The following is a 14,363-nucleotide window of genomic DNA, read 5'->3' on the forward strand; positions in this document are numbered from 1 at the left end:
ACTCCAAAAGCTACGGCTAGAGGGGACGAGGAAGTTACGTTTAAGTCTCTTAAAACCCTGCCGTTGCTAGAGGAACTACTAAAAAGAACCGGCATTCCTTTCCTACCTAGGAAAAGGCAAAACCCCTTTGAATTTAGTATCTCCCCGACTCGTAGCCCTTCTCTTAGAAAGAAACAAACACTCTCTCGCACGCCTGTAAACGAGAAGATTCTATAAGCCCGACAGCTACTAGTCGAAGCGGCGGGGGATCTAGGCGGGTTTCTAGAAGAACAAACCCGGGTTCTCGACCTTCTCGAAGTCTTTCGGCACTTTACCGAGTATACAGACTTTAGGACAACGTCCCAAATCCTCGCAAAGCAAGTCTCGAACCTAGAAACGATAACAAAGAAACTAGTAGCATAGGCGAAGAAGCCTACTTTCGCAGACGTTGTTAAGGGAGATAGCGGATCCGATACCTTTACCTCCACCTCCTCGACAACAAAGACAACATAATAATAACAATAATAACAACAACGTTAGACGACCGTCTCCCGGAGGGCTAGTAAGCCGAAAGAACAAGCAGAACCGATGCCTCTTATCCTTGTACCAAAGGATAAAGAGAAGGAACTCGACTAGATCGCAACCCGAGACAAAATTAACGACGCTCTTAAAGGCGAAGACTAAGAGCTAGCTGTCCTTATAATAAAGAAATCGTTTCGGGGCAACATTATCCTAAACTTTGCAACAGAGAAAGCCTGCTAACGAACGATCGATAGCCTTACTAAGGTTACCGACATCGTAGGCGAGGCATAGGTAATAGAGGACTCTCTCTAGTATAAGGTCGTAGTCTACGGCGTCTCGACCGCGAACTTTAACACGCTAATAGGCCTATAGGACATTTAACGAGAAATTAAGACCTTTAATAGAGGTCTTAAACTCGCAGGCACCCCGATTTGGCTAACAAACGAAGAGAGAAGAAGGACTCTTACTAGGGCGACAGTTCTAGTAGGTTTTGCTACCGAGGAGGAGGCAAAAAGGGCTATTTAAAACCGTCTATACGTAAGCGCGGACAGCCTAAGAGTCGAGAAGGCGAAGGATCGTATATAACAGAAAGGGAGGCCCCTAGAACGTTCTACATATTAGAACACTCTCTACGGATTTTCTACGTTAATCTTAACTAATCTATCGAGGCTACAGAGTCTACCTTAGACGTCGCGGTTAAGTAGAAAGCCGACCTTCTACTAGTCTAGGAACCGTAGACTATAGAAGACCCGATAATAGGCTACAAAGAGACAAGATCTATCGCACACCGGGAGTATAACTAGCTATTTACAACGACTACGGATTCCACGATCCGGCTAAGGACAATGCTATATATTAGTACGAGACTTAACGTTAATATCTCTCCTATTTTATTAGACGACAGCGACATACTTTCCTTTGTTATTTCAGACAAGAGGGGCAACAAGATCTAGATAGTTAATCTCTATAACGAGAAAGACCTTCGAGATACCGAGAACCTGCAAAACCGACGAACAACAGAGAGAAGCCTCTACTCTCTACGTAACACGTTCCTTCTAAACACTCTACTAGTAGGAGACTTTAACCTTAGATACCCGTCCTAGGATCCGAGGGGAAAGGATACTACTAGTGCCCGCGAATTTATAGAGTAGATAGAAGACTAGGGCTTTACTCTACGTAATACGATAGGTATCGGGACCTTCTATAGGCCGCACCTAGACGCAGAGTCGGTCCTAGACCTTACGTTTACAAGAGGATCCTTATCTACGAAAGAAATCGACTAGAGAACGATTCCGACAGGCTTAGACTATAAGGCTATATCTATAGACCTTATTAGCGCGCAAGATCGAGCCTAATAGAAGAAAGTAGTTCTAGATATAGCTTCCGCGGATTAGGAACTGTTTACAGATCTCCTAATAAGCAAGGCGACGTCTATTAACTATACGAACTCCCTCGACGACATCGCAGACTCCTTTACCTTATATATTACCGAATCGATGCGGGGAGCAATCCTAGAGAAAGTAGTATACGCCTGCGCAAAACCTTGGTAGAATAGAGAGCTACGCACGCTACGCCGCACAATGTCTAGAACATATAGACAGACCTTTACCTGCGGACGTACGCCGACGCTAGACGAGAAAGAGGCGTATACGAAAGCGAGAAACGAGTACTTCTAAGCTATTAAAACAGCTAAGAAGAACTACTAGAACGCTTTCCTCGAAAAAGAAGACTCGAAATCTATCTTTAAAGCTATGTCCTATACTAGGAATAGCAGCCGAAGACAGATACCTACGATAAATAACAAAGATTCTTTCGAGGGGAAATGTAAGGCCTTCTCCGAAGCCTTATTTCCGCGCCCTCCTGCCGAGGAACCTCTACCTAGCCGTTAGGAAGCGTATACAGCCGGGGATTAGGGCTGGACTACGCTAACCGAAGAGGAACTCGCTGCCGCCTGTAGTATAAAGATAGTAAAAGGAAAAACGCCGGGCCTAGACGGTATTACGCAAGCTATTATTAGTAAAGCGTACGGCGCTATTCCTATTACCTTTCTACGTATATATAGGAGGCTACTCGACGAAGGATACTACCCCCGATGCTGGAAAGTTGCGACAGGCGCAGTTCTAGCAAAGCCGGGAAAACCAGACTATTCGGTCCCTAAGGCCTACCGAGTTATCTCTCTCCTAAACTGCCTCGGTAAGATTAGTAAGAGAATACTCGCAAAACGCCTAGGGATTATCGCAGAGACGAAGCCCCTTCTACACGACTCGTAGTTAGGAGGGCGAAAGAAGAAATTAGCTATCGATACGGTGCTTCTCTTAACGAACGAAATCGAGGAGAATCGAAGAAAGAAAAAGAAGACTTCGGTTATCTTCCTCGACGTAAGAGGAGCATACAACTACGTTGCAAAGAACCGACTGTTAAGAATAATAATCTAGTTAAGGCTTCCGTATAGCCTTATACATTAGGTTTAGTCGTTTATAAGCAATAGACGCCTACGAATAGTATTCGACGGACAGATACAGGAATTCTAGGACGTAGAGATCGGCGTTCCGCAAGGCAGCCCGATGTCTCCTATCCTCTTTCTTATCTATACGCGCGACATATTCTTCTCGCTACAAGGAGTTACTCCTAGTTCCTACGTCGACGACATTAGACTATCTACCTCGTCTACGTCCCTTAAGAAGAACTCTAAGGTACTAGAACGTAAGGCAAGAAGGCTAATAGACCTAGGAAAGAAGAACTCGATTGCTTTCGACCTAGCAAAGACAGACCTAGTACACTTCTCGAAAGGGAAAGGGTCCGATTGCCCGGTAATTCTTCTAAATAGCGATATTGTTCGCCCGGCAAAGAAAGCGATAAGGTAGCTTAGGATTTGGCTAGACGCCGGTCTTACCTTTAAGGAGCATATTGCAATAAGATCGGCACAAGCATAAGCAGCATTCTATCGATTAGAAAGACTAGCAAATACCGAACGCGGTCTATCTTCTATATCGTTAAGAAAGATCTACCTAGCCTGCGTTACTACAATAGCAGACTACGGGGCCCTAGTTTAGTAGCGGTCGAAAAAGAGCATAAAACCTCTAGTATCTCTACAAAGTAAAGCTTATAGAAAGATCCTAGGCGTTTTCCGTACCGCCCTAAACGTCCTGTCCGAAGTAGAGTCAAATCTCTTCCCCCCGGATCTACGCCTAGAGAGGCAGTTAATTTTATACTCTCTACGCGTAGCAAAGCTACCCGAAAACTACCCCGTAAGACTCGCTATCTAAAGCGCGCCTTTAGATACGCGAGAAGTCCGACACGAGGACTCGAGAGAGATACTCCCGCAAAAACGATAGAGAATACAGATACAACTACTCTATTATCGACTCCGACAATATAAGCATTTCGTAGAATACGAGAGGGCTAACTACGCAAAAGACGATCTCTTTAGCGTCTGGAAAACCCGATACGAAATAGTAAGACAACAGGAGATTAATAAGGTACCTAGGAATACAAATAGCTACCTTAGTCGATTTCTATAGAGCTCGCTAGGAAAACATAGAATAGGAGGAAGACGCGCTTTAACTAGTGCCTTTTATACTATCCTATTAGGACACGGATACCTAAAGTCCTATCTCTATCGCTTTAGACACGTAACGACGCTAGACTGCCCTTACAGACGACGAGAAACAGTAGAACACCTCGTATATAGCTGCCCTATCTACAATGTATTTAGGCTACTACCGCTACGACAAGCACAATCTCTACTAGAAATAGTAGAAGATAAGGAACTCCGGAAACACCTTACTACCTTTCTCTCGGACATAAAGATTGCTTCTAGGTCCTAGCACCTAGCAAGAGGCGAAGACGAGACCGTCTAGCCTACACTCCTTTTACTTTTCCTTATTTGTCTTTCTTTAAAGTCCTTCGATACTAGCTAGCTACTATCCTAGGCACGGGTCTTTCCCTAAGGTTAAGAGATACGAGAGAACAACGATTGTACATAGATAGACTGCTGTCGCGAGACAGCCGTCCTACATAGTTATAGACTCCTACAGGACGTAAATGGAACAAACAAACAAACAAACAATATAGATCTTTAAGAAAAGCTAAGTATTACTTACTAGATAGGACGTAGAAGCTAAACATTTAAACTAATTTAATAGCTACTAATAGAAGTCTACTACGGAGAGTAATATAAATATATCTAGAGAGATTAGTACTGAGACTTTTATATAAGCTAAATATTACTCTTAAGTAGGAACGTAAAGTCTTAATAATTAAAGTAATATAATAGCTACTACTATAAGTCTACTCTAGAGAGTAATAATAGTAAATATAGGTATATAAGCTCTAGGCCTTTAGAATAAGCTATATATTACTCTTAAGATAAGGTATAGAAGCTAAATATTTAAACTAATATAATAGCTATTACTATAAGTCTACTATAGAGAGTAATATAGGTATATATAGCTAAATTAGCTCTAGATAGATAAGAAAAGCTATAAATTACTCTTAAGAAGGGATATATAGTCTAAATATTTAATATATAAGACAAGTTATACTAGATCTCTATTACTAGGAGTAATATAAGCAATTATAGCTACGTATACTATAGGGCTTTAATATAAGTAAAGTATTATTTATTAGAGTAGATATAGAAGCTAAATATCTAAAGTAAAGAGATAGCTACTACTAGAAGTTTACTACGGGTAGTAATAAGAGTATTTATAGCTAAATAGTCTCTAGATTTTTAAAATAAGCTAAGTATTACTCTTACGAGGGGACATAAGACCCTACGTAAGTAACGCTAGTTAATATTTACGTAGAAGCTAAGGTATTATAGCTTATAATATATACTTTAGTATGTCGTAGTCTAAGACCGCTCGCTAAGGTATAGGCATGTTATAAGCTCTATAAATAATACTTAAACCGAAATATATATAACATAGTCGATGAAGTTATAAGCATCCTCGCGATAACATCGACGAGTCGGAGTTTCTAATAACATGTGCGTGATAGTAATTGTTAAAGGGCATACAGGACGTCGAAACCCTATTATATATATAGATAAGTAGTGATGAAGATAAGCATCTTAAGGCAGACATAGCTCTTTGGGATAGCAGCAGAAGAAGGAGAAGCAATTGACAGCAGCTTCTTTATTAGAATTATCTCTTTGTTTATCAGCCTTGTTGCTGCTTTGAGTTCTCTACCGGATTCTAGTGACGGTCATAGCATGAAGGTATCGCAGAAGCACTAAAGACAATAATTCAACATAGGCGGCCGCAGCTCTCCCGCTAACCCCCGGTAGACGTACGCCTAGACAAGCTGTTCAGAAGAACGCCATGCTACTCCTTCCCCTTACTATTGAGCATCGCAGAAAGATCGTCGCCAATATCCAAAACATGCTCCCACACACTCGGACGTTGAGCCTCAATCAAGTCGTCCAAGCCACCACACCAAAGCTTTGTTCCCAGCGCTTGGACCTCAAACACTGCCCATGCCTGAAATTCCCACAACGTCAAAGTCAGTCTCTTCCCACCAGCGTACGACTCCATGTCGAACTTGAATCGCCGCTTCGAGTTCTCGATCCACACAACGCGTTTGTGCAAAGGACCGTACATGTCGTCGAGGTCCACGATCTGACGGTAGGCATTCGGGACAGTAATTTTGAGGTCTTGCAGACCTTGACCCCTATGCGCGGCAAGCCGTAGGAGTACCGATCCGAGATGATTGACGTCGGAGTACGTGTGGACAGTCAGCTTCTCCAATTTTGCAGGAAGACTCGACAGACCCACGGAGTCGAGCAAAAGATGTGCGTCGATTTCGAGCTCGATGAGCTGGGGAAAGTTTGAGGGTAAGAACAGGTTATCGAACGCCCGTTGAACCCAGACCTCGCCATTATTGGCAAGATTGGTGATGGTGATGGATTGTAGAGTGTCGCAATGATGTCCGAGAGCATGGTAGATGACCAACGGGTCGGTCCATTCGCGGTCCCAGGTGGTGTACGAGTGGTACTTTGCGACGCGCACCTCGTAGTGGAACTCCCTGAGCGCTTTGCATGTCTGCACTGCCGCGATGAGGGCCTCTGGCACGACATTCGATTGCAAAAATGTCAGAAACTGAACGCTGCTGGTACCCTTGCCTAGTGGCTGAGGATCGTTGAACGAGCGATCGCGTCTCATCCCTTTGACAGTGAGTCTGCGCAGCTCCGGAAGCTGCATCGCCGCGGGCAAAGCTCGAGCAGCACCTTCTGCATGCTCGCGAGGACGATTGATAGGATTGATGCGGTCAATTTCCTTCCAAGCCATTGCATTGAGCTCGACGTGGTGGAGTTGTGCAAAGCAACCCTGAGGCAGATTTGCCAAGTTTTCTGCGGACCAAAGCATTCGGAGTAGTCTTCCCCAATATGAACCCAGGGCATAGTAGTAGTTATCTCCTGTCGGGAGGATGATTGTTTGGACTCGAGGGGCCATTCGCACAACCACAAGTGCTGCCATGTCCTCGTACCGGGGTCTTCCAGCAGGTAGGTGAACGAGAGAGTTGAAGAGTTCGGTACTCAGCACATTTTCGAAATGTGGCCGATCTTGCTCGATGCAGACTTGGTTTCGATGAATGAGCATTCGAAAGTAATGTGACGGCAGCCAGGTCCGCAAGCTGTACTCCGACTGGTGTTTTGCGGTGATAAGGCGGATGAGTAGACCAAGGTGCGGGCATGCGCAGAGAGTGCGCGCAAGACGGCGTGATGACGAGTAGTGGTAGTGGCTTGGAGTCAAGTCGAGTTGAACAGTGCGGTATAGCAAGGGACGCGCCAGGACGAAGAGATCCTTGCACGACAAACAAAGCGCATGGAAAGTGCCCATCGCTAGTCTCCGCACTTCTGCGCCCGATTCAGATGCACTGCCGATGGGGATGAACTCGCAAATGTTCTCGAGCAGCTCCGTGGGAAGATCCAGCAGCACTTTCGCAGTGTCTGTTGACGGGGCCTGTGGATCTGCGCTCGATGCTGCGCCATTTGCGAGAGTGGTGGACGGCGTCGACATCTCGGAGACCGACTCTTCCGGCTGAGTGGTGCGTTCTTGAAGAAGAGCCATCGTGGCAAGTGTAGCGGTATCTTCTTCCTCGAAAGTGCAGTCAATGAGCTTTGGTGCGCTGTGGTGGGAAGCGCGATAGCACACCACGTATCTAGATCCGTGTGTTATGTGTAATGCCGAGTGAGGAGGTTCAAAGGTCTCGAAGATGAAAAGCCTTGAAAGTTGGTAAGAAATAGCTGGCTGGTCCACCTGCAATTCACCACCCGTCCCCGCCAATCTTCACATGCAAGCCAAGACATCTCGACCAGGACCGACAAAAGCTCAAAGCACTTCCCTCCTGACCTGACCGTCAAGCGCACTCATCTCACCCGACTCGCGAGTAGTCTTCCAAGTACTATGTGTATACTATATCCGCCCGAAGGAGCCGCTACCCTTGCTGAGATGCCGTCCAGTCCACAAACCTCATACGACCCATGTATTCATGAGCGGCAAGCGTATGCCGCAGAAAGTCCCTCAAGAAAGCAGTGGTGAGTGATAGTGCAGCGAGGGAAGAGAAACGACCACAACAGCGTCCTTGTTGAATCCCGTTCCTTTGTCCAAAGCCCTCTGGCTGTGCGCTGGAACTTTCTGCTTTCCCCTGGCAATATCGTGCACTTGGCAGCGTAAAAGCAACCCAGTCCCAGCCTGCTTGCCAATCAATGAGCAATGCGGTTGTCGAAACACAGACGAGAGCAGTGAAACCATGGTGTACCGTCGTCGCATCGTCGCATCAGGCGACGACACTCCCCAGCCAGCTTCTCCTCTCCTCCTCCAGCAGTACCACCTCCCCGTCTACAAATGCACAAAAACCATCCCTCCTCGATCCGCACTAACAACCATCCCCACCGGCCTCTCCACCACCGCAACATCCGTCACCAAATCCAAATGCCTCCTCATCAAATTCCTCGCGCTCGTCCGGATTACTTCATACCTCGAAGGCGTCTTTCCCTTATCCCCACTCACACTCCCAGCTGCAGCTCTTCCCTTACCACCACCGCCAACGGGACTCGACTCCACTCCCTGCCCAGCAGCAGCAGCAGCGTCCGCATCCCGCTCGGTGCAGACCCGCGTATCGAGGCTGAGTTGGCTAAAGGAGTATGTCGGCTGTTGGTCACCCTCATTCCCGGAGACGACCGAACATCCTTCCAAGCGTTCACAATCCCAAAACCTCACCTTCCCATCCGGTCCACCCGCGACAAGAAAAGCACTCTGCACTTCAGGATCTTTCACCGAAGTCTGCGCTCCAAAGACCGCAAATGCCGCTCTCCCCATCCGAACCTCCCCCTCCCTCTCCATCGCCCTCTCCAGCGACTTATCCCCCTTCTCATCCTCCAAATTCCTCAACTCATACTCCCTCAAATCCACCCTCTCCCTCCCCTCCCCATGCGCACCCCGATAAACTTCGAAACAAACCCCCTTCTCCAAACTCCAAACACTCACCTCCCCCACCGCCGTCCCACCCGTCATACAAAACATATTCCTCCTCGAACTCTTTCTACTCGGATGTAATTGCAACCTCGTAATCGGCGCGGGGTTGGCAAACGACCACGACCGGAGGCGGACATGGAAGCGTAAGTCCCAGAGATGCAGAACACCGGTTGTAGTGCCGACGAGTAACCAGTCTTTCCGGCGGGAGATGCAGAATGTGGACGGTGAGCCGTGCGGGGAGGGGACGCGGAGGGAGTAGAGGAGGGAAGTGTGTTTGAGGGAGAAGGCGAGGATGCGGTTTGCGGATGTGGTGATCAGGAGGGTGGAGGTGGGAGAGGCGAGGAAGTGTTCTGACCAGAGGGCGTGTTCGGGTGCGGAGGAGGAGGATGTAGAGAGGGGTGGGATATTCCAGGTCTTGATAGTGCGCAGCTTGCCGTAGCGGGTGGTGGAGCTGGATTCGGTGACGTCCACACGGATGGCGTGGATACTGCCATCGGAGCCGGTGCAGATGAACGAGTGGGTTCCTTCGACGAAGCAGAGGGAGGTGACTTTAACGCCGGAGGGGAGACGGTAGGTTTGTCGGGAGCGGTGGGTTATGTTGCGTTCGAGGCGGGCGGTGTCCCAGACTTTGACTGTGCCGTCGTCGGAGGCGGTGAGGAAGAAGAGGTGGCTTGGAGCGGGGAGGATACGGGTAACCTTTGCGGTGTGCTCGCCTAGGACTGCAATGAGTTGACCTTGTGGTCGCCAGGGTCCGGTGTTGGGTTGGTTGCTGTTTGTGGGGATCAGGCCACTTTTGAGTTGGACGACTGGTCCGAAGTCGGCTGCGTCAATTGGGAAGGTGTCGACGTAGACTGCATCGAGAAGCTTGAGGACCGTCGGATCGTTACCAGCGTAGTTGTGCACGGATCTGTGACTAACAGTCCTCGCAGTCGAAGGTCGTGAGTCGGCATTCGGCGAGGGTGATGGCTTGCGACTTGCCGGATGAGGCGAGTTCAGCCTTCCAGTGGCGGTCGTATCGTCAGTGGCGACTTCGGCCTGTGCCTTGACACGCAGATCAGCTCCACCTAAGAGGCCAGCAGCAGCGCCTTTCTGCCGCAAAGCCCTGTCGACATCTCTCCCCAGCAGTCCGATCCCCGAGCTTGGTGATGAAGAAAGACTTCCTGAGTTCTTCGACCTCAGTCCTGACACTCTCCGCTGGTCAATCGGCATACCCGCAGTGGCCCCGCTATCCGCACTCCTCACACCCAACCCACCCTCCTCATCCGGTTTCTTCCTCGCATCGACCGTGGAAGCCTCCTCAATAGCCTCCACAATCGTCCTCTCCTCCTCCTGCCGCTGCGAATGCTGCTCATACGCCTCCAGACTATTCTCGAAGATGACCGTCTGCGGCGTGATCTTCAAAGCAGACAAGCTGATCATTTGCTCGTACCTGCCATCCTGCCCATTCCCATCATCTCGCTTCGACCGCTGCGCCGAGCGCCAGATGTATTCTCTGAAAGCCAGCAGTTTCATCTCGTCTTCGGTCGTCATACCTGCGTTTCGTAGCCGTCCGAGCCACTGTTCGTCTTCATCCGTCTTGGGCACTTTCGCAAACGACTTTGACGACAGCCCAGCCACGGAGGACTGCGGCGGCATCTGCGCCACCCCCGGCGAAGACAATTGTTTCGACTCCCTTGCCGGTTTCCAGAATACACTCTTCTCCACTCTCACTGCCCATTGGACCGCCAGATCCAACACTGCTCTTGGCAATGGTTTCTTCAGCGCATCCAGCAGCTCCGACTCGGTCAGACTGCCAATCGGCACTTTCAAGTACGGCTGTATCAACGGTGCCACCAAGATCCTCACATCGGCCATGGACAAGTACGTCGTCGTAGCGGAGATGAGATGGCAAGCAGCTTCTTTGATCCAGAAGTTGGGGTGCATCTGAAACCTCGCAACGGTGTCGATGAGTTCCCATATCTTCGAGCGTTGAAGGAGGCCCATTTCAGCCATGCTCGCCATAGATCGAAGAGCTTGTTCGACGACCAGTTCTTGCGGGTCGGTGAGAGCTTGCAGCATGAGTGGCAGGATATACTCTTCCAAATTTGCGCTGCCGATGTAGACTGCCACGCCGACTATTGTCTTGAAGAAGTCTCGTTTGAGTAGCCAATCCGGGTCGTTAAGGTAAGTGTTGAGATGGCTGAGGATGATGTCGCTGGCTCGAGCTTCTCCGAAGAAGACACATAGACTTGAGACTGAAGTCAAGAATGCTCGACGGACGGCGGTATCGGTATCAGTGAGAAAGACCTTCGTCTGGCCTTCAAACTGCTCGAGCATCTCAAGGCGGGTGGCGTCATAAGCCTCCGGGTCGACTGTGTAGTCTTCGTCTGTGTCGCCGCCTCTTTCGGCAGATGGAAGAGAGCCTTCTGCTTTGAGAGCCTGCATGGCATCGAGGAAGCGGGAGGCTGTTTCAGCGAGGCTGGCCAGACATGCTGCATACGTTGCTCTGACGAGAGAGTATTTCCTGAATGTCGTCGATTTGACGAAGACTTGTAATTTCGGGAAGATGTATTGTGTGAAGAGGAAGGAGTTGACTGGTGAGACGACCGTGACCATGGCGAGGATTTGGGTCATGGTTCGGAGAGCCGCCACAAGAACCATGTCGTTGGGATCTTCCAGCAGTGGGATGATGTATGGGAGCACTCGGTCCAGTTTTCCCTCATCTGGCAGTCTTTCAGCGAACGCAAGCAGTAGCTCGCATGCCCGCACCTTTGAAGCTGCTCGTGCGCAAGTTCGCATTGCCGATGCGATGACATTCAACAGGACGAATGTCCCATTCTCACTCGTCAAGTGATGTGCCGACTGCACTGTATGTCGACTGTTCGGAAGGTCGACTTGCATCGGAAATAGTCCAGTGCGTAATGCCGGGTTCGACTGAGCACTTTCTTCCGCAGTCGCAGCATCCTGATACCCCAGAGACACCGACAAGATCTCAAAGTCATTGTAGATCCTGTCGATCCGCTCATCCGAGATCCCATTGTTCTTGTCCGCTGTCTGTCCACTCTTCCGACCAGTCATTGGATCCGTAATCTCTTGCATCAACGTATGCAAGTGATTATAGAAGTACAACGGGAAAACTTTCTCTTTGTACTCGTCCAGGTAGTCATTTGCATGCCACCTCTCCGTCGGATCCAAACGAATCATACTGCTGATCAGGCTCCGCACATGTTCATCGTCCACTTTATTCAGCAGCGTCACCGTTGGGTCGTACTCCCCCTTCCGATACCGATACAGCTGACTGAGGGTGAATGTTGGCGACTCAGTGAACAACTCAGCGAGAACACAACCCAGACTGAAGATATCCATATTCCACTGCACCACGTTCCCTTCCCTAGGCTTCTCGCCCGCAGCAAGGAATCGTTCCGGCGCCAGATAACACGTTCTCCGCGCGGAAGCATCGTAGTAGAAGGAGAAGTCGGCCGGATTGTCTTCAGGCAGATACACCGGTTTGAACTGCGATGCGAAGTCCGTCAGGTACACCCATCCCCAGCTAGTGACAAGCACATTCTCCGACTTGATGTCGCCGTGGAAGACGCCTTGAGCATGACAGTCTCGGACGGCGCAGAGCAGTTGAAATGCTATCCATTTCTTCTCGACGCCTTCCAGAAATGGACGGATGCTCACTCGGTCGTAAAGAGAGGTGTGAACGAATTGTCGGACTAGTAGACCGAGTGCTGCAGTCTCTCGTATCCGAGCATAAGGTAAGACGTTCGGGATGCCTCGCAGCTTTTGTCGCTCCTCGCGAAGTAGTGCGGAGTAGCGTTTAAAGCTCACGGAGGGGTTGGATTTGGTGATGACCTTGGCGACGACGATTCCGGAAGAATGTTTGGCTCGAACGGTGCGGAGGAAGCGAGCGCCGCCGAGGGTCTTCTCGTAGGTCAAGTCTGTGAGCTCGGAGGTCTCGATGGCGGAGGGACCGGCTGGGAGAGTAACGGCTGAGTAGCCTTGACCCATGTTTCTTGATGACCCGGAGGGGTGCCGTGAGGATTAAGGCGAAGTGGTGGAGATCGCCGCGTACCGCTCCTGGCGTGGCTTCATCGATGGCTATTCTGCCTTATATTGCGATGCGCAATGTGCCGTATCATCGTGAGGCGGTCCGATGATGGCGCGATGGAGAGAATCATTTGTTTGTTGCATCGCCTTGTCGATGCGCAGCACGCGACGGTGAGGTCGCGACTGGTGGATGTCCGAATCCGAGACCGAGTCAAGAAATCCGAGCTGCACACGAGCATTGGCCGAATTTGCCAGCCTTCTCTCGACAATCACTGGGAGAATTCACCGTGCGAGCGCAGTGTAATCAGGCTGCTGGAATGATATTTGGAGGCAGCGTAGGGAAGCACAGAAGGTGATTGCGTTCAGTCCGTTGGCTGCTCCAGTGTATCGCATGGGCATTGATCGCAAAGTCATTGATACCTAGCATGGACAACAGCATCACGAACACGTTCAACAACGCTTGAATCATAACATTCACTTCATTTTCCGTCGGCGAGCGCCGGCTCTGTAACTGAACGAGCCCTCTCTATGCACTTCAAATGTCCGACGTCCTCAATACAGACTGCTGTATGTGACTGTGTCCAAACTCCTCGCGCTCTGGTACGCTCGCTTTTGTCATGACAAGTGGTGGAATGAACCCATCCTCTACTGAGGGTTGTAGGCGCCCTTCTTCTTGAGGATCTCCTCCTCCTCTTCACGGAGCTGCTGGTCGATCTTGGCGCCCTTGGATGGCTCGTTGCCGTGAGAGATGGCCTAGAACGTGTTAGTGCAAGCGATTGTTTCCTGAAGTGTTCCATCTCACCGGTGCGGTGGCATCCATCTGGGCGAGCTTGTCCTCGGTGCTCAGGTCCTTGCCGGCGGAGTCGTCCTCGTTGCGCTTGGCCTCACGCTCCAGTCTGTTGGCGATGGAGCGCTCGTCCTCTGTAGATAGTGTCAGCTGCAGCTCCAACAGGCAATGGGTTGTGGTTGAAACGTACTGGGATCGTCGGGGTTGTGAGAGTTCTTCTTTCCCTCGTGGAAGCGCTCTTCCTCCTGGAGCTTCCTGATCTCCTCGACATCAGAGTTGCGTTGATCACCGGCCTCGTACACACCAGCGCTGCCGACGTTGGATTGAGACATGTTGATTGATGTGTGTGTGTTGGTTTGGTTGATTGAAAGTGTGTTTTGGTCGGGTTTTGGGAGAAGTGAAGCACGAGACAGAGCTGTGATCGATGTTTTCAAGCTTGGTGGGGAACTTCTTGGTTGCCATGATGTAACTCAAGAGTGCCGTCATCGCTGTCCGTGCTCAGGAACAGGTCTTGGCATGCGGGAGGAGCAAGATGCTGACATAACTTCGACGTCCTAGAGCTC

The 14,363-nt window shown here is 49.6% G+C and overlaps 3 protein-coding genes across 3 annotated transcripts; all 3 read right to left on the reverse strand.

Moving 5' to 3' along the window:
- Positions 1-7,879: 7,879 nt before the first annotated feature.
- On the reverse strand, positions 7,880-8,327 carry MYCGRDRAFT_105669 (uncharacterized protein; the record flags this gene model as incomplete). Its single annotated transcript, XM_003849747.1, has 1 exon — positions 7,880-8,327. The coding sequence occupies one exon, from the start codon at positions 8,274-8,276 to the stop codon at positions 8,028-8,030; it is 249 nt and encodes an 82-aa protein (XP_003849795.1).
- Positions 8,328-8,345: 18 nt separating this feature from the next.
- MYCGRDRAFT_75360 (protein kinase WD40) lies at positions 8,346-12,974 on the reverse strand (the record flags this gene model as incomplete). Its single annotated transcript, XM_003849746.1, has 1 exon — positions 8,346-12,974. One exon carries the CDS (start codon positions 12,972-12,974, stop codon positions 8,346-8,348), a length of 4,629 nt encoding a protein of 1,542 aa, XP_003849794.1.
- A 501-nt stretch (positions 12,975-13,475) lies between these two features.
- MYCGRDRAFT_105672 (uncharacterized protein) lies at positions 13,476-14,175 on the reverse strand (the record flags this gene model as incomplete). Its single annotated transcript, XM_003849745.1, has 3 exons — positions 13,476-13,766; positions 13,816-13,934; positions 13,991-14,175. The coding sequence occupies 3 exons, from the start codon at positions 14,130-14,132 to the stop codon at positions 13,659-13,661; spliced, it is 369 nt and encodes a 122-aa protein (XP_003849793.1).
- Positions 14,176-14,363: the final 188 nt, after the last annotated feature.

This window comes from Zymoseptoria tritici, chromosome 9 (assembly GCF_000219625.1).
Source record: "Zymoseptoria tritici IPO323 chromosome 9, whole genome shotgun sequence".
In the NCBI taxonomy this organism is placed as follows: Eukaryota; Fungi; Ascomycota; class Dothideomycetes; order Mycosphaerellales; family Mycosphaerellaceae; genus Zymoseptoria; species Zymoseptoria tritici.